This window comes from Larus michahellis, chromosome W, assembly GCF_964199755.1.
Source record: "Larus michahellis chromosome W, bLarMic1.1, whole genome shotgun sequence".
NCBI lineage: Eukaryota > Metazoa > Chordata > Aves > Charadriiformes > Laridae > Larus > Larus michahellis.
Window position 1 is genome coordinate 14988902 of NC_133929.1, and position 27185 is coordinate 15016086.

At 44.8% G+C, this 27185-nt stretch overlaps 1 protein-coding gene across 1 annotated transcript; it reads left to right on the forward strand.

The window, feature by feature from the left end:
- The first annotated feature begins 288 nt into the window (after positions 1-288).
- On the forward strand, positions 289-16773 carry LOC141735666 (syncytin-2-like). Its single transcript, XM_074568716.1, is given in 5 exon segments — positions 289-1331; positions 8363-8505; positions 8507-8992; positions 10211-10214; positions 16724-16773. Coding segments are annotated over 5 exon segments (1572 nt in total). The 5' UTR covers positions 289-442.
- The last annotated feature ends 10412 nt before the right edge of the window (positions 16774-27185 follow it).

Here is a 27185-nt window from a genome sequence, read left to right on the forward strand (position 1 = left end):
GTGGAACATATATCCCACTGACCATCCACTGCACCTCACACTGAAGAAGAAGCAGCCAGTGGACAGTTGAGAAGTTGACTCTGTCATTGTATTGTATGCTGTTGAGAATGGTAAAGGAAAGAAGTCAGCTAGTCACAGTATTGGTGATAGTGGTGGTAATTTGCCTGTTACCAGGAAATCAAGCTATCCATCTGCAATATCTGGTAAAACTGATGTAACCGAAGGAAATAATACCCTGTAGACTATACAGCTTGATGCATGTCAGGTACTGAACTGCGGAGACTTAGAAGCTCAGAGACAGTTAAGTGGTGAAAACAAGTATCTGTGCCCAGAGCCTCAACTGGGAAATGGGGAAGGGTATAGTAGAGCACCACCTTGTCCCTCGTGGGATAATGTTTGGTGGACAACTCAGTATGGTGGGTGGACTGTTAGCGTGAGAGGGATGAACCCATCCTGGGTACCATTAAAAACGAAAGTTAGTTTTTACAAAGGTCAAGCCCCGCCTGGATGTGGGAACCTACATTGTAACCCTTTGATAATTACTGTAACAGGAACTGATTTGTTAGTGAACCGAATTTACGGATTAGGAGCACATGTTAGTGAACGAGACCCTGTGGGTAGATTCAAGATAGTAGTGTGGAAGCAAGAACAAAACTATAGTAAAGAAGGAAGTGGGACCGCTGATCTTCCTATAGTGGAAAAATGGAAACCACCAAATGACCCAAAGGTAGTAACAATTAAAGAAGTTGAGGATTTGAAGCGAACTTTTGAAACAGAAACAGGATACGGAGACACAAATGCCTGGGTAGAATGGGTTAAGTATATGGTACGAAGTTTAAACCAGAGTAACTGCTATGCTTGTGCCTCAGGAAGACCCACAGCACAGATTGTCCCCTTCCCATTAGGATGGAGTAAAGACTCGCCAGGGATGTGGTGTATGATCGCCTTGTACCAAGAAGAGACTGCATGGGAAAATGAAACCTGCAACACTCTCTCTCTGTTATTCCCTGCTCTGCAATCCAGGGACGTCAAAGTGACACCTGTTTTCTCCGCTTCGACTGGTAACCGTACAGCTTGTCTCTCCTGGCAGGGTGTAAATGCTACCAGGTTTTTAGGAGAATTCAACTTATACACTGAAACCTTGAACGTGACTGGAGATGATGCAGGAAACTATTCAGCATTACAAGTACCCAGGACAGATCTGTGGTGGTACTGTGGAGGAAAAATCCTGCACTCTGTACTACCGGCTAATTGGAAGGGCACATGTGGGATAGTTCAATTGGCTATACCATTTACCCTGGCATTTGAAAGAGAATCTCCGCACCCAAAAGGTAGAGCCAAAAGAAGCCTAGGGATATAATTTGACGAACGACGATATATAGATGCAATTAGAGTCCCTAGAGGAGTTCCAGATGAACACAAAGCAAGGAATCAGATAGGAGCAGGTTTTGAATCCCTCTTATTTTGGTGGGTGACAGTAAATAAAAATGTAGACTGGATAAATTATATTTATTATAATCAACAGAGATTTATAAATTATACCAGGGACGCAGTAAAAGGAATAGCGGAACAACTTGATGCTACAAGCAGAATGACTTGGGAAAATAGGGTAGCCTTAGACATGATGTTAGCCGAAAAGGGAGGAGTATGTGTAACTGATGTTGCACTTTTATACCAAACAATATGGCACCTGATGGTACCATAACCAAAGCTCTCCAAGGACTCACAACTCACAACTTTAGCCAAAGAATTAGCTGAAAATTCAGGGATAGATAGTTCTTTAACCAGGTGGTTAGATTCTTGGTTTGGGAAATGGAAGGGAATGGTAGTATCCATCTTCACCTCACTAATAATAGTAGCCGGAGCATTAGTTGCTGTAGGGTGCTGCATCATCCCTTGCATCCGAAGGTTAGTACAACGGCTGATAGAAACCGCCCTGTCAAGCGAATGGAAGTAGATCCCCCTCCATATCCCGGAAAAACGCTTCATCTAGAAGAAGAAGAAAATAAAAACTCTTGAGAAGAAGAAGAATGTAACATCATGCTGTCGGCTCTAGAGGCCTCATATGGAACCATGCCCTAGAAATACAAAAAGCAATAAGATTATGAAAAAGGAAAGGGGGAAGTTGTAAGAAAGGCAAGTATTGCTTTTGCAATGGAGAAAAGCCAGAGGTGACGTGTAAGGGAATGACTAGACAAAGAGGCTCCAGCAAAGGCTTGTATAACGTCTCTTATCGCACAGACAAAAGGACAAACTGGTTCATACCAGATCAGTGTCTAGAAGGGCAGTCAAACATTTAACCAGGGCTAATGACATTGAGCAATTTCACCAAAAAAGGAAAGAAATAAACAAGTCAGATGAGCCCTCTAGGTGGAGCATAACAAGAAGTAAACAGAGGCAAGACATCTGGGAAGGATTTTAGGCGCTCCGGATAGGCTGTGAACCCTGGAGTACCTAACCAATGGGAAACAGGGGAGGGAAAATTCGGCCGGGATTAGGAAATAAAAAGGTGTGTTTCAAGGACCAAAAGTGTGCCTACTTGCTAGGTCACCCGCTCTTGCAAGAATGTTCAAATAAAATGTGCTTCATATCGTTCGCTCGTTCACTGCCTGAGCCGTTATTGGATAAGGAGCGTTTCTCACAATTTGGGGGCTCGTCCGGGATGCGAAGTCATCCCCTCTGGGGTTCCTTGATGCGTCCCGTTGATTTCAAGGGTCTCATGTATCATCGCCTGGGGCTCCGAAGGGAATCGACTAGGATCCCGAGACTTCGTTAAGCGGCAGACCATACGAAGCACAAAGGGAGAAAAATGAACTTAGTGCAGTAGGCACAGAGATTACGACCAGGCAACCCTGTGCACAGACCAAGGTAAGAAAAATCGGACTGTTAAAGTATTGCCTTGGTGGTCGAGGACATTCTAAGAGACTTGGTGTGTGTGAGTGACTGAGATGTACTGCGGTACAAAGCGAGTGTGGAGTCTGGATCTGTGCCCGGGGATTAGGGAATAAAAAGGTGTGTTTCAAGAACTGAAGGTGTGCCTACTTGCTAGGTCACCCGCTCTTGCAAGAACATGAATAAAAATGTGCTTCGCAGAGCATTCCGCCTGAGCCTATGTTATTCTGACCGAAACTTATTTCTCACAAAAGGACTGAGAAAATGTGAAAGAAACAACCCTGCGGACATCCAAGATCAGTGAAGAAGGAGGGGGAACAGGTGTTCCAGGTGTCCCCTAATCGGGGTTTAGGTTCCTGTCTGGTGCGCAGGAGCCAATGAGCACCGAGTCGAGATCCACCTTCTAATTTTTAATGCAGTTCTGTATGGAAGGGGGTGCCAGGCAATAGTTCGCAAAGCTAGCACACCTCTTCAGAGGGCATTGTAGGTTTGTATCCAGTTTAAAACAAAGAAAAGTTGGGTAAAACTTGTTCATTGGTCACCTTTTAATTATAAAACTAATGCCGTTCTGCGCATTAGTTATTATACAAAGGTGGTCTGACATTAGCATGTAAGGTCTTCTCCCAGGGGTGTGATTTTTACCATGCTAATTAGTCTTAGGTTACCTTAGGTTACCCTCGGGCAATGCCTCTTTCCCTTGAACCCATCCCCCTTGGATTCATCTTTGTTGGCATTAGCACATTCCTGTGTTATCTTGTTGTGATTCTTTACATTGAGGACCACACCAGAGCAGAGATTCCCCTTCAGCCTGTGGTGAAGACCATGGTGATGCAGGTAGTCCCCCTACAGCCCTTGGCAGTCTATGGTGGAGCAGATATCCACCCTGCAGCCCATGGAGGATCTCACGCTGGAGCAGGCAGGTGTGCCCTGAAAGAAGCTGCAGCCCATGGAGAGCCCATGCTGGAGCAGGTTCCTGGCAGGAACTGTGGCCCTGTGGGGGACCCACAGTGGAGCAGTCTGTTCCTGAAAGACTGTACCCATGGAAAGGACCCATGCTGGAGCAGTTCATGAAGAACTGCAGCCTGTAGGAAGGACCCACGCTGGAGAAGGTTGTGAAAGACTGTCTCCCATGGGAGAGACCCCACATAGGAGCCCTCGGGTGAGGAGGAAGGAGTGACAGAAGAAGTGTTATGAACTGACTGCAACCCACTGCTTGGGAGGGGAGGAGGTAGAAGAGTCAGGAGTGAAGTTGAGCCTGGGAAGAAGGGAGTGGTGAAGGAAGGTGGGTTTAGTTTTGTTTTTATTTCTCACTATCCTACTCTGTTATTAATTAGCAAGAAATTAAATTAATTTCTCCGAAGTTGAGTCTGTTTTGCCTGTGATGGTAAGTGGTGAGCGATGTTCTTGTCCTTATCTCAGTCCACAAGCCCTTCCATCGCATTTTCTCCCCCTGTCCTATGGAGGAGCAGGAGTGAGCAGCTTGGTGGGTACCTGGCAGCCAGCCAAGTTCAAACCACCACAAGAGCTTTAGTTGGTCATTTTGACTTGTATACTGCGTTTTTGGAGAATAACCTACTTATTCATTGTAGTATGTGGTTTTGTTTTTATTGTAGCATTTTGCTGTCTGAAGTTCTGAAATAATAGTAAAAACTTCAAGGCTTTGGGTTTCTTTTTTCATTTTAAAGTGATACTTGCTTGATTTATGGGATAGAGCACCACTGAGAGGTGTTAGGATCTTCTAGGATTATGTCTTCTGTCCTGTAAGAACATAAATATTTTTGTAATTGTACTGGGTCTAGTTGAGATGGAGTTAATTTTCTTCATAGCAGCCCATATGGTGCTGTGGTTTAGATTTGTGACCAAAACAGTGTTGATAACACACTAATGTTTTAGCTATTGCTTGCATAGTGTCAAGGCCTTCTCTGTACCCCTCCAGCAAACAGACTGGGCAGGGCATGCAAGTCTCCCACTCTGTCCCCTGCAGTGAGTAGGCTAAGGGTGAGGAACAGCTGGGCTAAGCTGTTGAGGGATATTAATTGTTTAGCATAAATAAGTTTTAAATAGAATAAATTACTTAGGATTATAATTTGGTGTGATTTGTGCTGCTTGCTTAGCTCTACTTAGCACGAGTAGCTATATTTGCTGAAGCCTTTAGGCCGTGAGAAATCTATTCTTCTCAGCACTTTTCCTAGCAGATGGCACAGTGTTGTTTAATGTTTTAGCATGGGAAAGTATTGGATATCATACTGATGTTTCTCTCTAGTCTAGGACTTTTTGGTTCCCCATGTTCTGCCAACAAGGACAGGTGCACAAGGAATGTAAACCAGAAGATACAGAGGCTCCAACCCTTGACGTAAACTGCAAATCAAGAAGATAAGAGCCTGCCTGCCTGGACACAGAAGAAGAATCCAATTAGATGTCAGAAGACCCCAGACCAAAAATCACCATTGGACTAAAAGACACGTGGACAGCATGCGACAGGTGTGTGAGGGGCGGGTGTATGGATCACAAGGGTATAATTGCCCAGGGATTTCTTTGATCAGGGTGCCTCCCTAAACCCTCTCTTTGGAGGCGCCCAGCCCAGGCTGTTCTTACTGCTGTACCTTTCAATTAAGTTAATTATTTTATAAAATCCAATGTCTGATACTGCTGCAGGAAACCTAGGGTCAAGCCTGAAGAAGGAAGAAGCGTGCCCGGGAGTAAGTGTGTATGCATGTGTGTGTGACACCATGAATGGTGTGTGAATGCTCAGGCAGCAGCTTCTCCTTTAACAAGATGACCTCCAGAGTAACAAAAGCATCCTATAGAAGTCTGACATTTCCTATGTCTCCTTCACTTGAGGTTTTTTTTAAGTATTCGCAGGTACCAATTACCTTTTGTTTCAGAGATCTAGTGTATGTTAAACGCTGAAGAGTCGTTCTCAACCTATTAGCTTTGAAATCAGCTGTTAATGTTTCTCACTTGAGGAAAGGGCTTGTGATCCTGAAAGCAAATCTAAATTTTCCAAAATGCATGAATTGGGCTAATTAAAACTATTACTGTTGCCTGCAAATCTTGTTCTATGTCTTGGATTATGAAGGCTACAGCAAAATACCCCGTAGTCCTAGTGTTAGATACTATTGAAACATCATAGAATCACAGAATGGTTTGGGTTGGAAGGGACCTTAAAGATCATCTAGTTCCAACCCCCCTGCCATGGGCAGGGACACCTCCCACTAGACCAGGCTGCTCAAAGCCTCATCCAGCCTGGCCTTGAACACTTCCAGGGATGGGGCATCCACAACTTCCCCGGGCAACCTGTTGCAGCGTCTCACCATCCTCACAGTGAATAATTTCTTCCTAATATCTGATCTAAATCTCCCTTATTCCAGTTTAAAACCATTTAAAACCGTTACCCCTCGTCCTGTCGCTACATCTTTCCTGTAGGCCCCCTTTAGGTACTAGAAAGCCGCTATGAGGTCTCCCCAGAGCCTTCTCTTCTCCAGGCTGAACAACCCCAACTCTCTCAGCCTGTCCTCATAGCAGAGGTGCTCCAGCCCTCTGATCATCTTCACGGCCCTCCGCTGGACCTGTTCCAACAGCTCCATGTCCTTCTTGTGCTGAGGACTCCAGAGCTGGACGCAGTATTCCAGGTGGGGTCTCACCAGAGCAGAGTAGAGGGGCAGAATCACCTCCCTCGACCTGCTGGCCATGATTCTTTTGATGCAGCCCAGGATGCGGTTGGCTTTCTGGGCTGCAAGCGCACATTGCCTGCTCATGTTGAGCTTCTCATCCATAAGAACCTATACATCTGTTGTTTAAATAAACTGCACTTTTTTAAGTAGCTAGTTGTTTCGGTTTCTCACTGAACGCGACCAAAGACTCGAGAGTGGCCGTGCTAGTTCATGAGCACGACTAGACTGAAGGTGCAGTCCACTATTAGTGTATCCAAAGCGTAATAGTTTAATACATATTAAACGCGACTGGACTGATAGTGCTGAATTGGGCATCACTCAGAATTTAAACCTAGCCGCACCTAGCCTCCCACCTCGGTGAGGAGTGTTAGAACGCAAGGGGGTTTATTTTCTGTCAAAACTGCTTTGCCCCTTTTCATGCAACGCTTAACCCAGCGAGCTTTTTGTGGAAAAGTAGAGGCAAAGGATGAAGAACTTACACACGAATGCATAGATGTAATTGAGTACCAGACTAAGATACGCCCTGACTTAAGGGAAGAACCCCTGTCTGGGGGTCTTCATTTGTTTGTAGACAGTTCTTCAAGAGTGATAGAAGGAAAAGAGGTGTAATGGATATGCAGTGGTGCATGGAGTGAGCCAACAAGTAAAAGCATCTGAAAAATTACCTAGTGCATGGTCTACTCAAACATGTGAGATGTATACCTTAAACCAGGCACTAAAATTAATTGGAGAAAGGGGAAGGAACAATTTATACAGACTCTTGTTATGCCTTTGGGGTAGTGCATACCTTTGGTAAAATTTGGGGAGAACGAGGACTAGTAAATAGCAAAGGGAAAGAACTTTTACACTAAGAACTCACAAAGCAGGTGTTAGCTAATATATTAATACCAAGTGCGATAGCAGCTTTACATGTTAAAGGTCACCAGAGAGGCAATTCAATTACCGCAAGGGGAAACAGATTAGCAGACAAGGTGGCAAAAGAGGGGGCCTTGGGGCAGGAGAAGCAATGACAGAAGCAGGGGCAGTGGAGAAATGTGGTAAATGGATTCTGCCTGACGGAAGGGAAATGGTCAACAAACAATGTGAGAAATAGTGACAGTGTTACAACAGGGAAGCCATTGGGGAACGCATGCAACGTGCGAATAGTTTTGTGGAAGTACAGATGCTTTGGCATATACACAATAGCCAAATTTGTGAGGGATGTATTATTTGTAAGACAGTAAACAAGAGAGCCTTGAGAAAGCAATCTTCAGGAGGAAGAGAGCCCGGCTTGAGACCATTCCAAAGTATACAGGTAGACTTCACTGAACTACCACCAACAGGCAGGCTAAAAGATCTTTTAGTCCTAGCGGACCGCCTTACTGGATGGGTGGAAGCCTACCCCTTGGTGTCAGCTACTGCAGCAGGGGCAATTAAGATAATACTAGAACAAATTATTCCCAGATACGGGTTAGTGGAGACTATAAACTCAGATCAGGGCAGTCATTTTACTTCCAAATTCCTTCAAGGAATTGTGGAAAGTTTAGGGATAGTGTGGGAATTTCATACCCAGGGTGTGAATGCTGCCAAACCTGTGGGGGAATTTACCCTGTGCACTGAAACTCTGAATGGGACCAAGGATGTAAAAGGAAACTACTCAGCGATACGAGTGCCTCGGGCGGATCTCTGGTGGTATTGTGGAGGGAAGACCTTGCGATCTGTGTTGCCGGCTAACTGGAAAGGTACATGTGGAATGGTACAATTGGCAATACCATTCACCCTAGCATTTGACAAAGGAACAGGATCCCTGAGCTCAGGCAATAGAGTAAAAGGAAGTGTGGGTGTATCCTTTGATGAACGGATATATATAGATCCCATTGGAGTCCCTAGAGGAGTCCCAGATGAACACAAAGCAAGGAATCAGACAGGAGCAGGATTCAAATCTGTCCTTTTTCTGGTGGGTAACTATAAACAAAAATGTAGATTGGGTAAATTATATTCACTATAACCAACAGAGGTTTATTAATTATACCAGGGATGCAGTAAAAGGAATAGCTGAACAATTGGATGCAACCAGCCGAATGGCATGGGAAAATAGGATCGCCCTGGACATGATCTTAGCGGAGAAGGGAGGTGTGTGTGTAATGTTAGGGAATCGGTGCTGTACCTTCATCCCAAACGATACAGCTCCAGATGGTACTATAACTAAAGCCCTTCAAGGGCTCACCACTCTAGCTGATGAGTTAGCTGAGAGCTCTGGAATAGGCACCTCACTGACAGGTTGGCTGGATTCCTGGTTTGGGAAATGGAAAGGTAGGGTGGTATCAATACTGACTTCTCTTATAATGGTAGCGGGAATGTTAGTGGCTGCAGGATGCTGTATCATTCCCTGTGTGCGAGGATTAGTTCAACGATTAATTGAAACTGCCCTAACAAAACGAATGGAAGTAGACCCTCCCCCATACCCTGGGAAAATGCTTCATCTAGAAGAAAATAAAAACTGTCAAGAAGAAAAAGAATAATGTTACCATCATGCTGTCGGCTCTAGAGGCCTCATATGGAACCATGCCCTAGAAATGCAAAAAGCAATAAGATTATGAAAAAGGAAAGGGGGAAGTTGTAAGAAAGGCAGGTATTGCTTTTGCAGAGGAGAAAAGCCGTTTCCATCAGAGGTGGCATGATAAGGGAATGACTAAGGCTCCAGCAAAGGCTTGTAGAACATCTCTTATCACACAGACAAAAGGACAAACCGATTCCTACTGGATTAGTGTCTAGAAGGGCAGTCAAACATTTAACCAGGGCTAATGACATTGAGCAATTTTTCCAAAAAGGAAAGAAATAAACTAGTCAGATAATCCCTTTAGGTGGAGCATAAAGAGAAGTAAACAGAGGCCGGACATGCAGGAAGAATTTAGGCACCTCGGACAGACTGTGAACCCTGGAGTACCCAACCAATGGGAAACAGGGGAGGGAAAAATTCGGCCGGGATTAGGGAATAAAAAGGTGCGTTTCAAGAACTGAAAGTGTGCCTACTTGCTAGGTCACCTGTTTTTGCAAGAATGTTCAAATAAAATGTGCTTCGTATTGTTCACTGCCTGAGCCGTTGTTATTGGATAAGGAGCATTTCTCACAGAGATAAGGATGGGGAGATTACTTACAATTACTATCACAGGCAAAACAGACTCAACTTGGGGAAATTAATTTATTGTCAATCAAATCAGAGTGTGATAATGAGAAATAAGAACAGATCTAAAAACACCTTCCCCCCACCCTTCCTTCCTTCTCGGGCTCAAGTTCCCTCCCAGATTCTCTGCCTCCTCCCCCACCCCGAACACCGCAGGTGGATGGGGACTGGGGGTTGCAGTCAGTTCATAATGCTTTGTCTCTGCTGCTCCTTCCTCTTCATACTCTTCCCTTGCTCCAGAGTGGGGTGACTCCCACGGGAGACAGTCCTTCATAAGTACTTCTCCAATATGGGTACTTCCTACAGGCTGCAGTTCTTCATTTCCCCAAAACCTTGCCACGTAAATCCAATGCACTTCCAGAGGAGAGCTACCAGGCTGGTGAGGGGTCTGGAGACCAAGTCATTAAAATCTTGCTTCCCAGCCAAAACTAGCACAGTAGTTAGCAAGTTACTTTTTATACCTTTTTGCTTTTTGTTGTAGATACGTAAGTGGGTGTAGAACATCGGTTTCCGGAATAGTTATTGCTGACGCCTTTTTTCCTGGAAGATAAGTTCGTTATCACAGTTTCTTTGTCCTGCAGCCATCAAGGTTTCTTTGTCCTAGCAACTACTCCCCATAAAGGAGGTTTCCGGCTGAGCTTATCATGAACATCTCAAGCCTGACTAAGGAGATATCCTTCTTTGTCAGTATGTTTGTTACAACCAGGGACTGAGAGTCTGGTAAATAGGTAAATGTAACTCCTTGTGAAGAACAAACGGCGAAGAATACCACATCCTCGAAGAGACTGGAGGGACCAATAACAAACTTGCAAAATAAATGGGGGAGTTGCAAAAGCTTCTGCATTTATCTTCCCCAATCCACACAAAGAGATTCCTCTATTATCAGCTCAAACCAGCCACCGTACACCACTAGGAACCACCCAAAACCTACCATGAAGCCCCTAACAGACTTAATGCGCATGTGCCAAGGTGATGTGAATATGGATATGAGTTCTGGAAATGTAATGAATATGGCAGTGAGTGCTGGGAAATGTAATGACCATGCATATTCTGCATGGATATAAGTCTCTGTGAATCTCGCATTCAGTGGACATGTTAAGTGGAGAGATCCCCCATGTCCCTGGTGCCGAATAAAAGAATACCTGCTTCTTAAGACTACATTGGTATTAAGAAGTTCATTCCCGATTTCGGTGACATGTTCACCGGGTCAACTTTGTGGCTGTGCAGTCAAGTGTTTTGTCAGTCTGTTCTACCACACAACACATCACAGAATTTCAAGTTTTTCTGCGATGCTTCACAGCATGCAGTAGTAACAGATATGCTGTAAATCTCTCATCTACTTAGTCAAAACGGCAAATGAGATCTAATTTTCTAGAATTTTGGATGCTTTCAATTTCTCACCCTTTGATCAGAAAAACTGTTGTGACTCAGGAAAAAAAAAAAACAACACATGAGTTTTCTAATATGTGGAACTATAAGGCTGACTCTTGAGGAATATACAGCCTGCTAGCACGCACTGACAAAACACAGAATGAAAGTTCAAAAAGAAAAAGAAATCCCATCTGGCTACAGTAAGCTCTACAAATCATACTTACATAGCTGCTTTCCATCTTAAGACCAGCTTCATCACCATTTACAGGTAAAATTAAGGGAACAAAGTTTAAATAAACATTTGTTTAAATGCTAAGGCACATAGAAAATAAGGAGGTGATTGGTGACAGACAACATGGCTTCACCAAGGGCAAGTCATGATTGACAAATTTGGTGACCTTGTATGACAATGTTACAGCGTTGGTGGATGGGGAAGAGCAACAGACCTCATCTACCTGGATTTATGCAAAGTGTTCGACACTGTCCCGCACGACATCCTGGTCTCTAAATTGGAAAGGCATGGATTTGATGGATGGACCATTCAGTGGATAAGGAACTGGCTGGATGGCCGCACTCAAAGGGTTGCGGTCAATGGCTCAGTGTCCCAGTGACAAGCAGTGACGAGTGGCGTTCCTCAGGGGTCAGTACTGGGACCAGTGCTGTTTAACATCTTTGTTGGCAACATGGACAGTGGGATTGAGTGCACCCTCAGCAAGTTTGCCGATGACACCAAGCTGTGTGGCACGGTTGACACGCTGGAGGGAAGGGATGCCATCCAGAAGGACTCAGACAGGCTTGAGAGGTGGGCCCATGCGAACTTCATGAAGTTCAACCAGGCCAAGTGCAAGGTCCTGCACCTGGATCATGGCAATCCCAGGCACAAATACAGGCTGAACAGAGAATGGCTTGAGGGCAGACCTGAGGAGAAGGACTTGGGGGTGTTGGTGGATGAGAAGCTCAACATGAGCAGGCAATGTGCGCTTGCAGCCCAGAAAGCCAACCGCATCCTGGGCTGCATCAAAAGAATCATGGCCAGCAGGTCGAGGGAGGTGATTCTGCCCCTCTACTCTGCTCTGGTGAGACCCCACCTGGAATACTGCGTCCAGCTCTGGAGTCCTCAGCACAAGAAGGACATGGAGCTGTTGGAACAGGTCCAGCGGAGGGCCGTGAAGATGATCAGAGGGCTGGAGCACCTCTGCTATGAGGACAGGCTGAGAGAGTTGGGGTTGTTCAGCCTGGAGAAGAGAAGGCTCTGGGGAGACCTCATAGCGGCTTTCTAGTACCTAAAGGGGGCCTACAGGAAAGATGTAGCGACAGGACGAGGGGTAACGGTTTTAAATGGTTTTAAACTGGAATAAGGGAGATTTAGATCAGATATTAGGAAGAAATTATTCACTGTGAGGATGGTGAGACGCTGCAACAGGTTGCCCGGGGAAGTTGTGGATGCCCCATCCCTGGAAGTGTTCAAGGCCAGGCTGGATGAGGCTTTGAGCAGCCTGGTCTAGTGGGAGGTGTCCCTGCCCATGGCAGGGGGGTTGGAACTAGATGATCTTTAAGGTCCCTTCCAACCCAAACCATTCTGTGATTCTATGATGTTTCAATAGTATCTAACACTAGGACTACGGGGTATTTTGCTGTAGCCTTCATAATCCAAGACATAGAACAAGATTTGCAGGCAACAGTAATAGTTTTAATTAGCCCAATTCATGCATTTTGGAAAATTTAGATTTGCTTTCAGGATCACAAGCCCTTTCCTCAAGTGAGAAACATTAACAGCTGATTTCAAAGCTAATAGGTTGAGAACGACTCTTCAGCGTTTAACATACACTAGATCTCTGAAACAAAAGGTAATTGGTACCTGCGAATACTTAAAAAAAACCTCAAGTGAAGGAGACATAGGAAATGTCAGACTTCTATAGGATGCTTTTGTTACTCTGGAGGTCATCTTGTTAAAGGAGAAGCTGCTGCCTGAGCATTCACACACCATTCATGGTGTCACACACACATGCATACACACTTACTCCCGGGCACGCTTCTTCCTTCTTCAGGCTTGACCCTAGGTTTCCTGCAGCAGTATCAGACATTGGATTTTATAAAATAATTAACTTAATTGAAAGGTACAGCAGTAAGAACAGCCTGGGCTGGGCGCCTCCAAAGAGAGGGTTTAGGGAGGCACCCTGATCAAAGAAATCCCTGGGCAATTATACCCTTGTGATCCATACACCCGCCCCTCACACACCTGTCGCATGCTGTCCACATGTCTTTTAGTCCAATGGTGATTTTTGGTCTGGGGTCTTCTGACATCTAATTGGATTCTTCTTCTGTGTCCAGGCAGGCAGGCTCTTATCTTCTTGATTTGCAGTTTACGTCAAGGGTTGGAGCCTCTGTATCTTCTGGTTTACATTCCTTGTGCACCTGTCCTTGTTGGCAGAACATGGGGAACCAAAAAGTCCTAGACTAGAGAGAAACATCAGTATGATATCCAATACTTTCCCATGCTAAAACATTAAACAACACTGTGCCATCTGCTAGGAAAAGTGCTGAGAAGAATAGATTTCTCACGGCCTAAAGGCTTCAGCAAATATAGCTACTCGTGCTAAGTAGAGCTAAGCAAGCAGCACAAATCACACCAAATTATAATCCTAAGTAATTTATTCTATTTAAAACTTATTTATGCTAAACAATTAATATCCCTCAACAGCTTAGCCCAGCTGTTCCTCACCCTTAGCCTACTCACTGCAGGGGACAGAGTGGGAGACTTGCATGCCCTGCCCAGTCTGTTTGCTGGAGGGGTACAGAGAAGGCCTTGACACTATGCAAGCAATAGCTAAAACATTAGTGTGTTATCAACACTGTTTTGGTCACAAATCTAAACCACAGCACCATATGGGCTGCTATGAAGAAAATTAACTCCATCTCAACTAGACCCAGTACAATTACAAAAATATTTATGTTCTTACAGGACAGAAGACATAATCCTAGAAGATCCTAACACCTCTCAGTGGTGCTCTATCCCATAAATCAAGCAAGTATCACTTTAAAATGAAAAAAGAAACCCAAAGCCTTGAAGTTTTTACTATTATTTCAGAACTTCAGACAGCAAAATGCTACAATAAAAACAAAACCACATACTACAATGAATAAGTAGGTTATTCTCCAAAAACGCAGTATACAAGTCAAAATGACCAACTAAAGCTCTTGTGGTGGTTTGAACTTGGCTGGCTGCCAGGTACCCACCAAGCTGCTCACTCCTGCTCCTCCATAGGACAGGGGGAGAAAATGCGATGGAAGGGCTTGTGGACTGAGATAAGGACAAGAACATCGCTCACCACTTACCATCACAGGCAAAACAGACTCAACTTCGGAGAAATTAATTTAATTTCTTGCTAATTAATAACAGAGTAGGATAGTGAGAAATAAAAACAAAACTAAACCCACCTTCCTTCACCACTCCCTTCTTCCCAGGCTCAACTTCACTCCTGACTCTTCTACCTCCTCCCCTCCCAAGCAGTGGGTTGCAGTCAGTTCATAACACTTCTTCTGTCACTCCTTCCTCCTCACCCGAGGGCTCCTATGTGGGGTCTCTCCCATGGGAGACAGTCTTTCACAACCTTCTCCAGCGTGGGTCCTTCCTACAGGCTGCAGTTCTTCATGAACTGCTCCAGCATGGGTCCTTTCCATGGGTACAGTCTTTCAGGAACAGACTGCTCCACTGTGGGTCCCCCACAGGGCCACAGTTCCTGCCAGGAACCTGCTCCAGCATGGGCTCTCCATGGGCTGCAGCTTCTTTCAGGGCACACCTGCCTGCTCCAGCGTGAGATCCTCCATGGGCTGCAGGGTGGATATCTGCTCCACCATAGACTGCCAAGGGCTGTAGGGGGACTACCTGCATCACCATGGTCTTCACCACAGGCTGAAGGGGAATCTCTGCTCTGGTGTGGTCCTCAATGTAAAGAATCACAACAAGATAACACAGGAATGTGCTAATGCCAACAAAGATGAATCCAAGGGGGATGGGTTCAAGGGAAAGAGGCATTGCCCGAGGGTAACCTAAGGTAACCTAAGACTAATTAGCATGGTAAAAATCACACCCCTGGGAGAAGACCTTACATGCTAATGTCAGACCACCTTTGTATAATAACTAATGCGCAGAACGGCATTAGTTTTATAATTAAAAGGTGACCAATGAACAAGTTTTACCCAACTTTTCTTTGTTTTAAACTGGATACAAACCTACAATGCCCTCTGAAGAGGTGTGCTAGCTTTGCGAACTATTGCCTGGCACCCCCTTCCATACAGAACTGCATTAAAAATTAGAAGGTGGATCTCGACTCGGTGCTCATTGGCTCCTGCGCACCAGACAGGAACCTAAACCCCGATTAGGGGACACCTGGAACACCTGTTCCCCCTCCTTCTTCACTGATCTTGGATGTCCGCAGGGTTGTTTCTTTCACATTTTCTCAGTCCTTTTGTGAGAAATAAGTTTCGGTCAGAATAACATAGGCTCAGGCGGAATGCTCTGCGAAGCACATTTTTATTCATGTTCTTGCAAGAGCGGGTGACCTAGCAAGTAGGCACACCTTCAGTTCTTGAAACACACCTTTTTATTCCCTAATCCCCGGGCACAGATCCAGACTCCACACTCGCTTTGTACCGCAGTACATCTCAGTCACTCACACACACCAAGTCTCTTAGAATGTCCTCGACCACCAAGGCAATACTTTAACAGTCCGATTTTTCTTACCTTGGTCTGTGCACAGGGTTGCCTGGTCGTAATCTCTGTGCCTACTGCACTAAGTTCATTTTTCTCCCTTTGTGCTTCGTATGGTCTGCCGCTTAACGAAGTCTCGGGATCCTAGTCGATTCCCTTCGGAGCCCCAGGCGATGATACATGAGACCCTTGAAATCAACGGGACGCATCAAGGAACCCCAGAGGGGATGACTTCGCATCCCGGACGAGCCCCCAAATTGTGAGAAACGCTCCTTATCCAATAACGGCTCAGGCAGTGAACGAGCGAACGATATGAAGCACATTTTATTTGAACATTCTTGCAAGAGCGGGTGACCTAGCAAGTAGGCACACTTTTGGTCCTTGAAACACACCTTTTTATTTCCTAATCCCGGCCGAATTTTCCCTCCCCTGTTTCCCATTGGTTAGGTACTCCAGGGTTCACAGCCTATCCGGAGCGCCTAAAATCCTTCCCAGATGTCTTGCCTCTGTTTACTTCTTGTTATGCTCCACCTAGAGGGCTCATCTGACTTGTTTATTTCTTTCCTTTTTTGGTGAAATTGCTCAATGTCATTAGCCCTGGTTAAATGTTTGACTGCCCTTCTAGACACTGATCTGGTATGAACCAGTTTGTCCTTTTGTCTGTGCGATAAGAGACGTTATACAAGCCTTTGCTGGAGCCTCTTTGTCTAGTCATTCCCTTACACGTCACCTCTGGCTTTTCTCCATTGCAAAAGCAATACTTGCCTTTCTTACAACTTCCCCCTTTCCTTTTTCATAATCTTATTGCTTTTTGTATTTCTAGGGCATGGTTCCATATGAGGCCTCTAGAGCCGACAGCATGATGTTACATTCTTCTTCTTCTCAAGAGTTTTTATTTTCTTCTTCTTCTAGATGAAGCGTTTTTCCGGGATATGGAGGGGGATCTACTTCCATTCGCTTGACAGGGCGGTTTCTATCAGCCGTTGTACTAACCTTCGGATGCAAGGGATGATGCAGCACCCTACAGCAACTAATGCTCCGGCTACTATTATTAGTGAGGTGAAGATGGATACTACCATTCCCTTCCATTTCCCAAACCAAGAATCTAACCACCTGGTTAAAGAACTATCTATCCCTGAATTTTCAGCTAATTCTTTGGCTAAAGTTGTGAGTTGTGAGTCCTTGGAGAGCTTTGGTTATGGTACCATCAGGTGCCATATTGTTTGGTATAAAAGTGCAACATCAGTTACACATACTCCTCCCTTTTCGGCTAACATCATGTCTAAGGCTACCCTATTTTCCCAAGTCATTCTGCTTGTAGCATCAAGTTGTTCCGCTATTCCTTTTACTGCGTCCCTGGTATAATTTATAAATCTCTGTTGATTATAATAAATATAATTTATCCAGTCTACATTTTTATTTACTGTCACCCACCAAAATAAGAGGGATTCAAAACCTGCTCCTATCTGATTCCTTGCTTTGTGTTCATCTGGAACTCCTCTAGGGACTCTAATTGCATCTATATATCGTCGTTCGTCAAATTATATCCCTAGGCTTCTTTTGGCTCTACCTTTTGGGTGCGGAGATTCTCTTTCAAATGCCAGGGTAAATGGTATAGCCAATTGAACTATCCCACATGTGCCCTTCCAATTAGCCGGTAGTACAGAGTGCAGGATTTTTCCTCCACAGTACCACCACAGATCTGTCCTGGGTACTTGTAATGCTGAATAGTTTCCTGCATCATCTCCAGTCACGTTCAAGGTTTCAGTGTATAAGTTGAATTCTCCTAAAAACCTGGTAGCATTTACACCCTGCCAGGAGAGACAAGCTGTACGGTTACCAGTCGAAGCGGAGAAAACAGGTGTCACTTTGACGTCCCTGGATTGCAGAGCAGGGAATAACAGAGAGAGAGTGTTGCAGGTTTCATTTTCCCATGCAGTCTCTTCTTGGTACAAGGCGATCATACACCACATCCCTGGCGAGTCTTTACTCCATCCTAATGGGAAGGGGACAATCTGTGCTGTGGGTCTTCCTGAGGCACAAGCATAGCAGTTACTCTGGTTTAAACTTCGTACCATATACTTAACCCATTCTACCCAGGCATTTGTGTCTCCGTATCCTGTTTCTGTTTCAAAAGTTCGCTTCAAATCCTCAACTTCTTTAATTGTTACTACCTTTGGGTCATTTGGTGGTTTCCATTTTTCCACTATAGGAAGATCAGCGGTCCCACTTCCTTCTTTACTATAGTTTTGTTCTTGCTTCCACACTACTATCTTGAATCTACCCACAGGGTCTCGTTCACTAACATGTGCTCCTAATCCGTAAATTCGGTTCACTAACAAATCAGTTCCTGTTACAGTAATTATCAAAGGGTTACAATGTAGGTTCCCACATCCAGGCGGGGCTTGACCTTTGTAAAAACTAACTTTCGTTTTTAATGGTACCCAGGATGGGTTCATCCCTCTCACGCTAACAGTCCACCCACCATACTGAGTTGTCCACCAAACATTATCCCACGAGGGACAAGGTGGTGCTCTACTATACCCTTCCCCATTTCCCAGTTGAGGCTCTGGGCACAGATACTTGTTTTCACCACTTAACTGTCTCTGAGCTTCTAAGTCTCCGCAGTTCAGTACCTGACATGCATCAAGCTGTATAGTCTACAGGGTATTATTTCCTTCGGTTACATCAGTTTTACCAGATATTGCAGATGGATAGCTTGATTTCCTGGTAACAGGCAAATTACCACCACTATCACCAATACTGTGACTAGCTGACTTCTTTCCTTTACCATTCTCAACAGCATACAATACAATGACAGAGTCAACTTCTCAACTGTCCACTGGCTGCTTCTTCTTCAGTGTGAGGTGCAGTGGATGGTCAGTGGGATATATGTTCCACTGTTCAGTTGTAGGTGGGGGATCCACTGGTCATTTGAGTCGAGTGTAGTGAGTCCAACCCCTGTCGGCTGTCCTCACTGCAGTCTCAGTCGTCAGTAACACTTGGAACGGGCCTTCCCATTCTGGTTGGAGCTTGGTTTCCTTCCAGGATTTGATCAAGACCCAATCTCCTGGTCGGAAGGCACAGACTGCAAATTCCAGTGGTGGAGTTTGGGCAAGATAGTCCTTTATCTCTGAGAAGAGAGAAAGAAGATGACAACCCCAGTATACAGTTCTTAAGAAACATATCTTTAGTTTCAAAAGTGGGCAAGTCTTCTCTGTTACCCTCTTACTCTGCTACTCTGTTACTCCCTTACTTATATAAGGTAGTCCAAAAAGCATCTCATAGGGCGAGAGACCTGTATCTTTTCTAGGACAAGTCTGGATCCTCAACAGTGCTATTGGTAAACATTTAGTCCATGGTAATTTGGTTTCTAAAATCAGTTTCAACAATTGTCTCTTAATGGTCTGGTTCATCCTCAACTTTTCCTGATGATGGGGGATGCTGGGGATATGAAATTCCCACACTATCCCTAAACTTTCCACAATTCCTTGAAGGAATTTAGAAGTAAAATGACTGCCCTGATCTGAGTTTATAGTCTCCACTAACCCGTATCTGGGAATAATTTGTTCTAGTATTATCTTAATTGCCCCTGCTGCAGTAGCTGACACCAAGGGGTAGGCTTCCACCCATCCAGTAAGGCGGTCCGCTAGGACTAAAAGATCTTTTAGCCTGCCTGTTGGTGGTAGTTCAGTGAAGTCTACCTGTATACTTTGGAATGGTCTCAAGCCGGGCTCTCTTCCTCCTGAAGGTTGCTTTCTCAAGGCTCTCTTGTTTACTGTCTTACAAATAATACATCCCTCACAAATTTGTTTGGCTATTGCATATATGCCAAAGCATCCGTATTTTCTTAATATTAGGTCACACATCGCTTGTGTTCCCCAATGGCTTCCTTGATGTAAAATCGCCATTATCTCTCTCATGGTTTGCTTATTGATCATTTCTCTCCCATCCGGGAGAATCCATTTACCATCTCTTTCTACTGCTCTCAATTCCGTAAGAGCCGCCTTCTCTTTTTCCGTAAATATCAATGGGGTTTTTACCGCTGGCAATTGGGGAATAAGGTTATAGATTCTTACCACCCCTTGTTCTAAAGCTGCCTCCTTAGCTATCTGGTCTGCTAACCTATTCCCCTTCGCTCTTATGGAGTTACCTTTCTGATGGCCCTTTACATGGACAATAGCAACCTCGCACAGTACTAATATGTTTGTTAACACTTGTCTGATTAATTCTTCATGCACCAGTTCTTTTCCTTTAGTGTTTATCAATCCTCATTCTTCCCAAATTTTACCAAAAGTATGTACTACTCCAAAAGCATATCTGGAATCTGTATAAATTGTTCCTTCTTCCTTTCCTAGGAGTTTCAAGGCTTGATTTAAGGCATATAGTTTGCATGTTTGAGCAAACCATGCACTGGGTAACCTTCCGGACTCCTCCACTTGTTGACTCATCCCATCTACTACTGCATACCCATTACATCTCTTTCCTTCTATTACTCTGGATGAGCCATCTACAAACAAATGGAGACCTGCAAACAAAGGTTCTTCTCTCAAGTCAGGTCGGACTTTAGTCTGATATTCAATTATATCTAGACACTCATGCTCAAGTTTTCCACTATCTGCTCCGACCTCCCCTTTCCATAGAAAGGTTGCGGGGTTCAAACACGAGCTGGTGGTTAGAATCAAATCATCCTTTTCAATCAAAATTGCCTCGTATTTCAATATTCTCGAATCAGTCAACCACTTCCCTGCCGTCTGAGTTAAGATGGTCTTTACTTGGTGAGGAGTGCTAACGACCATCATTCCTCCAAAGGTAAGCTTCCTGCTTTCTTCTACTAATAAAGCAGTAGCGGCTACTGCCTGCACACATTCGGGCCATCCTTGAGAAACTGGGTCTAGGAGCTTTGACAAATATGCTACTGGCTGTTGTTTATCCCCCCATTCTTGAGTTAATATTCCCAATGCAGCTCCCTTGTCTACGGTCACAAACAACTGAAATGGTTTCTCCAAGGATGGTAAAGCTAAAACTGGAGCAGTTATTAGGCTTTGCTTTAGTTCGGGTATCAGATTTTTCTCCTCCTCCGTCCATCTTAATACATTCGGTTCATCATCTAATAATTTAGAATACAGTCCTTTAGTCTTTTGCGCATACCCTTCTATCCACAGCCTGCAGTACCCGGTTAATCCTAGAAACTTTCTCAATTCCTTTTTGGTCTCAGGCAAGGGTAATTCCACTGTTCCTTTAATCCTTTCAGGACTTATCTTGCGGCTTCCTTCACTAACCAAATGTCCTAAATATTTCACTTCTGACTCTACATACTGTAGTTTTGTTTTTGAGACTCTTAACCCCCGCTGACCTAAAAAATGTAATAGCTCATTGGTGGCTTCTTTTACTTTGCTTTCTTCTTCTCCCGAGATTAACAAATCAGCCACATGCTGAAGCAGGGCTATCCCTGGAGTGGGTTTAAACTGTTCGAGCACTTGCTCCAGCACCTGTCCAAATAGATTAGGAGATTCTGTAAATCCCTGTGGTAGCACCGTCCATCGATATTGTTGCTTTCTCCCTGTATCTGGATCTTCCCATTCAAATGCAAATAGGTCTCTGCTCCCTTCATCTAGTGGACAAGCCCAAAAAGAATCTTTTAAATCCACTACACTAAACCATTTATGCTGATGAGGAATTTTCCTCATTAGGGTATAGGGATTCGGGACCACCGGATGTCGTGCCTGCACTATTTCATTAATCTCTCTCAAGTCTTGCACTAAGCGATATGAACCATCCGTTTTTCGTACTGGCAGGATCGGAGTGTTAAAAGGGGACATACAGGGTTCTATTAACCCATCTTTGGCTAGTGCTTGTATTACTGGTTGCAGCCCTCGCCTTCCCTCAAGGGGAATTGGGTACTGCTTTTGTCGAATCACATTTGAATGCAGAATGAGTTTTACCCTGAGGGGTTCTATTTTTAACCCTCCTCGGTTCCCTTCACTCACCCGTACCTCGGGACTTATCTTTTGCTCATCCTGTTCTGTTAGCAACTTCACAGATACCGCTATCTGTCCTCTTAAAGTTTCTATCTTTAATTCTAAACCAGTGATAAGATCCCTACCCAGGAGGTTACTCCCAGCTTCTGGTATGTATAACAGAGTTCCCATCACTTTCTCAGTTTCGCTTCCCACAGTCATGGGTTCAAAAACAGGGACTGAGAGACCTTCGCCCTTTATTCCCGACACAACTATTCACTGATTAGACAATCTTGCCCCTTGGGGTATAAAACTCAAAGAAGTTCTAGAAGCTCCGGTATTGACTAAGATGACCACTTCCTCTTCCTGAGGTCCCACCTTTAAATTTATCAAGGGTTCCCGGTGGGACCTCGAGCTGGGGAACCCCTGACTTCCCTATGCTACATCATCAAAATTCATCAACGACAACACTCGTTCTTCCTTTCTTGAGTCAGGGCACTCCTGCTTAAAATGGCCTATTTTCCCACAATGGTAACACCCTGCCGGTGAACCCCGAGCTGCTGGTAGGAGTGGTCGGGGCAGCCCTCTTCCCCGTCCTCTTCCCCTGTTATTCACCCCTCTTCCTCGCCCCCAAGTTTCTCACCTTTGAGTTATTACAGGATCAATCCTTTGTCTTACCACTTGATCCACAGTAGATATATACCATCATTTTTGCTTTCTGCTTCTGTTTTTCCTCCTCCCTTTTGACATATACTTTCTGGGCCTCCCTCAGCAAATCTTCTAAGGGTCTCTCGCTCCACCCCTCCATTTTCTGTAATTTCCTTTGTATATCCGTCCAGGCCTTCGTGACAAAGTGAACTTTTAATAACCCCTGTGCTACTGGGTCATCGGGGTTCACGCCTGAATATTTTCTCATTTGATCCCTCAGCCTTTGTAAGAAGGCGGAGGGTGTCTCATCTTTTCCTTGTTGTATTTCAAAAGCTTTAATAAGATTTTGCGACTTAGGAGCGGCTTCTCTAATGCCCAAAATTATCATTTCCCTCAGGTCTTTCATATTTGTTCTGTCTTCAGGATTATTATTATCCCACTGGGGATCCACATTTGGGAATTTCTGTTCGGCTGGCACTACACCCTGAGCAGGTGGGTTTCGTCTTTCCCATTCCTGCATAGCAGCTCTTTCTTCTCCCGTGAACAAAATATTTAAAATGGACATCATTTTGGACCATGAATAAAAACTTGGCCCTAAGAACTGATCTAACTGTTCGGCTACCCCTATGGGATCCTCAATTAAAGATTTCATCTCTCTCTTAAACACCCTCACTTCGCTACTCGTGCGTGGAGCACTAACATAACCCACTTCTCCTGCTCCTAGAGGAACCTCCCTTAGGGGATATGCAGTTATCTTGCTCCCGCTTCCTTCTGACCACTCTTTTTCTGAAGGGAAAGGGAGATTTAGGATGTCTTTACGACATTGCTCTATTTCCTTGCTCAACCTGGAGCATGCTTTGGTGGGGGGCACACTGGGGACTTTCCCTTGGGAATCTTCCCGAGGTGGCTCTTCTCTCCCGGGGGCTTGGGGCTCCCCCGCTCCTGCAGCTTCACTGGGACCTGAGAGCGCTGGCACTGGTGGTGCTTGGGGTGGATTATAAGGGGCTGGCAAACAATCTAAAGGGTCCCATTTTGTAGATTCGACCTTTGTGTCATCTGATTTATCATTAGGAGTCTTATTTGGAAACATATAAAACGGATACTCGCCGACAAGACCAGCTCCAGTGCAGGTAAGTCCGTACTGGGGAAGGGAATCGCGGCAAAAAAGGCCAGCAAGGGGATCGGTTTTGGGGCTTTTCGAAGCCTGGAAAAGTGGCCAACCCGGGCCGGTACCCGGCACTTCCGGGGGGCGGTGACAGCTGAGGAGCCGGGGGCGGAGCCAGCACCCCCGGCGGCAGGTCTGAACGAGGCGTAAATTCCCCTCCCCGTCCGTCGTTGGGCACTTGAGCAAACAAGCGGTGAGTGGGTGTCGCCCAGGGCATCGCCTGAGAGCACCACGATAAAGGCACTCTCTAAGGGGCTAAGGAGCTTAGCTATGGCTTCCACCCGGAAAGCCAGAAAGGATGTGGGAACCCAGACAGAGTTCCCACGGAGACACGCAGCCGTCCAGGTCACAGGCTGCAGGGAGTGCCAGAGCCTTTCACTGGCAATGGGAGGCAGCTATGAGAACTGCTGTGTGCATTGTGAACAGGTGAATGATCTGCTCAGCCTGGTGGCAGAGCTGAGAGAGGAAGCTGAAAGGTTAAGGAGCATTAGGGAGGCTGAAGAAGAAATAGACTGGTGGAGCCAGGCTCTGTCCTCCTTGAAACAGAAACAGGAGCACCTGGCAGAAAGCAGCCAGGATCAAGGGGCCCCTGTACCATATAAAAACGGATATTTAACATATAAAAATATATAAAACGGATATGGATGACCCCAACTCCCCTATCTACTTATTTTAACCCAACAAAATGCATATTTACTATTTACATATACATTTAAAGTCTGTCAAACCCAAACTTCATCACACCTGAATTTGGGCCAAAACACACTAGGAGGTCATATAGGCCCCTTTGTACAAACAAAACAATAATATTATATCATTTTCGCCTTGTCCTTATCCCTTGTACAAGATGAACTACTCCAATATCTCAACATCCTCCCTAATGGACTGTCTGGGGGAATGTTCCCGGGGTCCTTCTTAGTATCCCCTTTTCCATCCCTAGGCCTAGAATTTTTATTTCCCATTCTGATTCTCCCGAGACTTTCCTCTCACTCTATTCTCTCGCTTCTTTCCTCGCAGAACAGCAGATTCACGGATCCAGACTCCACACTCATTTCGTACCAATGTACATCTCACTGACATACATCAGGTCTCTCAGAACGTCCCCGACCACCAAGGTAATACTTTAACAGTCCAATTTTTCTTATCTTGGTCCGTGCATGGAGTTGCCTGGTCGTAATGCTTGTGCCTACTTGCACCTATCCCTCTCCCCTTGTGGTTCACAGAGTCTGCCGTCCAACTGGGTCTCGAGATCTTGGTTGATTCCTCCCAGAATCCCCGCTGATGATCCATGAGACCATTGAAATCAACGGGATGCATCTTCCCGTCCTTAGGCGACAGGGACTCCCAAGAAGATGACTTCTGATCCCGGACGAGCCCCCAAATTGTGAGAAATACGTTCCAGTCCAAATGAAATAGGCTCAGGCAGAATCCTCTGTGAAGCACATTTTTATTCACGTTCTTGCAAGAGCGGGTGACCTAGCAAGTAGGCACACCTTCAGTTCTTGAAACGCACCTTTTTATTCCCTAATCCCGGCCAAATTTTTCCCTCCCCTGTTTCCCATTGGTTGGGTACTCCAGGGTTCACAGTCTGTCCGAGGCGCCTAAAATCCTTCCCGGATGTCCTGCCTCTGTTTACTTCTCTTTATGCTCACCTGAAGGGATTATCTGACTTGTTTTTTTCTTTCCTTTTTGGTAAAAAATTTGCTCAATGTCATTAGCCCTGGTTAAATGTTTGACTACCCTCCTAGTCACTAATCCAGTAGGAATCAGTTTGTCCTTTTCATGTCACCTCTGATGGAAACAGCTTTTCTCCATTGTAAAAACAATACCTGCCTTTCTTACACTCTCTCCCAGATGCTGTGGAATGTTTTTTACAACCTGCGCTGTGCTGCACGTACAGCTTGGCCTTCAGGCATATGTTGTGCCGCACACATTCCTTGGCCACAGTATAAACTCAGCCTGCTCATTGTAGCAGAGGAGCCTGCCGTTATCTCTCACTTGGTATGGGTGATAGTGACACCTGTGTGGCCTTGCATTTAAACATGCAGCAAGACATTCTCATGTGAACATCTTTTCTGTTTGACAGTAGAAATTATGAATAGAATTGTTTCCTTGTAAGGAAATCCTATAACATCTCGAACTGTTGTCCCAAATCTGGGTTCTTTACCTGGTGTGCAAGCCAGTAACACACAGAGCAGAGGTATTTCCAAGTTTATTCCATTAATGCGCAGAAATGGGGTGCTCATCCCAAAACAGGAGCACACCTTAGTTTCAAAAATTTCCGTTTTTATACACTGATTATTACACATTCTAACAATTAATACATATTCATTGTTATTCTCTTTAATGATTGGTTGAGATTTATTCGCTTCCTATGTAAATTAGCGTTCAGACTGTTTTCTTCTTCCATTGTTCTCTTTTGAGTAGGTGGTATCATTTGGGTAGGTCAATGAGTCAGTGGTTGGTGATCTCCCCCTGCCAAAATGACCTTTTACCTGCTTCTCCTCTAATCTTGGCCGTTCCAGGTGGTATTTTCGGTTTGCTGACCAGGCCTACAGTTCATCAGTCTCTTGATGGGAATATCCTGCTTATCAACAAAGCTACATTGTCTAGTAGTTAATTCCTTAATTTAATCTTATATAAATCATGTCTAGTTACTCTTTCTCTATAAATGGTCGAATAGGGTTGGGGCTGTACAGAGGACTTTTAGCAGCAGCAGCAGGTTCCCTTGGTTGCTTCGGTTACATGTTACATTTTATTTTTCTAGTTAATATCAATTTTACTACAACAGAATGAACAAAAAGGAGGAACTTCTCTCCACAGATGGGATCTGTGCAGCGTGCCATAGGAAAATCCATCCCGGGACCATCCAATGCTGCACAAAAGTGGGGTTACCAGCATCTGAAGGGACACAATATTTACTCACTATCTATATTCCTCTTCTTATTCTGTCTTATTAAACAAGCTATTTTATTAAGCCATTTGTTGTCGGGCTTTTCTTATTGAGATCCAGAAAGAACCCTCCACCATGTCTCTCTCTCTCTTCACCCTGCTCCCCCCTATGACAGACAGGATATTGATACGAAATGCCATTTTGGAAGCAGGGAGCAGTTTTTTCTCGAATGGGTGCCAGGCTGGCCCAGCCCTCAGGTGTAGAGGCCAGTTGCACAGTGTTTAGCTCGGGTGACACATGCACACCACACACACACACACACACCTCCCCCAGTGAGTTGGGAAATTGACAAGGGATTACCCCAATGCCCTGCCCCTGAGGATATTAAGAGATGCTTAGAGAAGCAAGGGGTAGGAGAGGACAGAGGGTAACAAGATCTAAATAGTATCTGGTTATTGTTAACTTTCCAAGTTTACAATATAATTATTAATTGTTTCCATGAGATGGTACCCAAAGTACAGTAATTGCTTCAGTACAGAGCCCAAATACCAGATTAAGCTCAAGGACAGTGCTTTAATAATAAATCACCCAGGCAAAACAACACTAATCACTACAGAGCACAGCAAACTGCAAAAGCCAAAACAAATTTTTAACATTTACATAAAAAAAAAAGAGCATGGCACAGATCGGATAAACTAATGTCAAGAA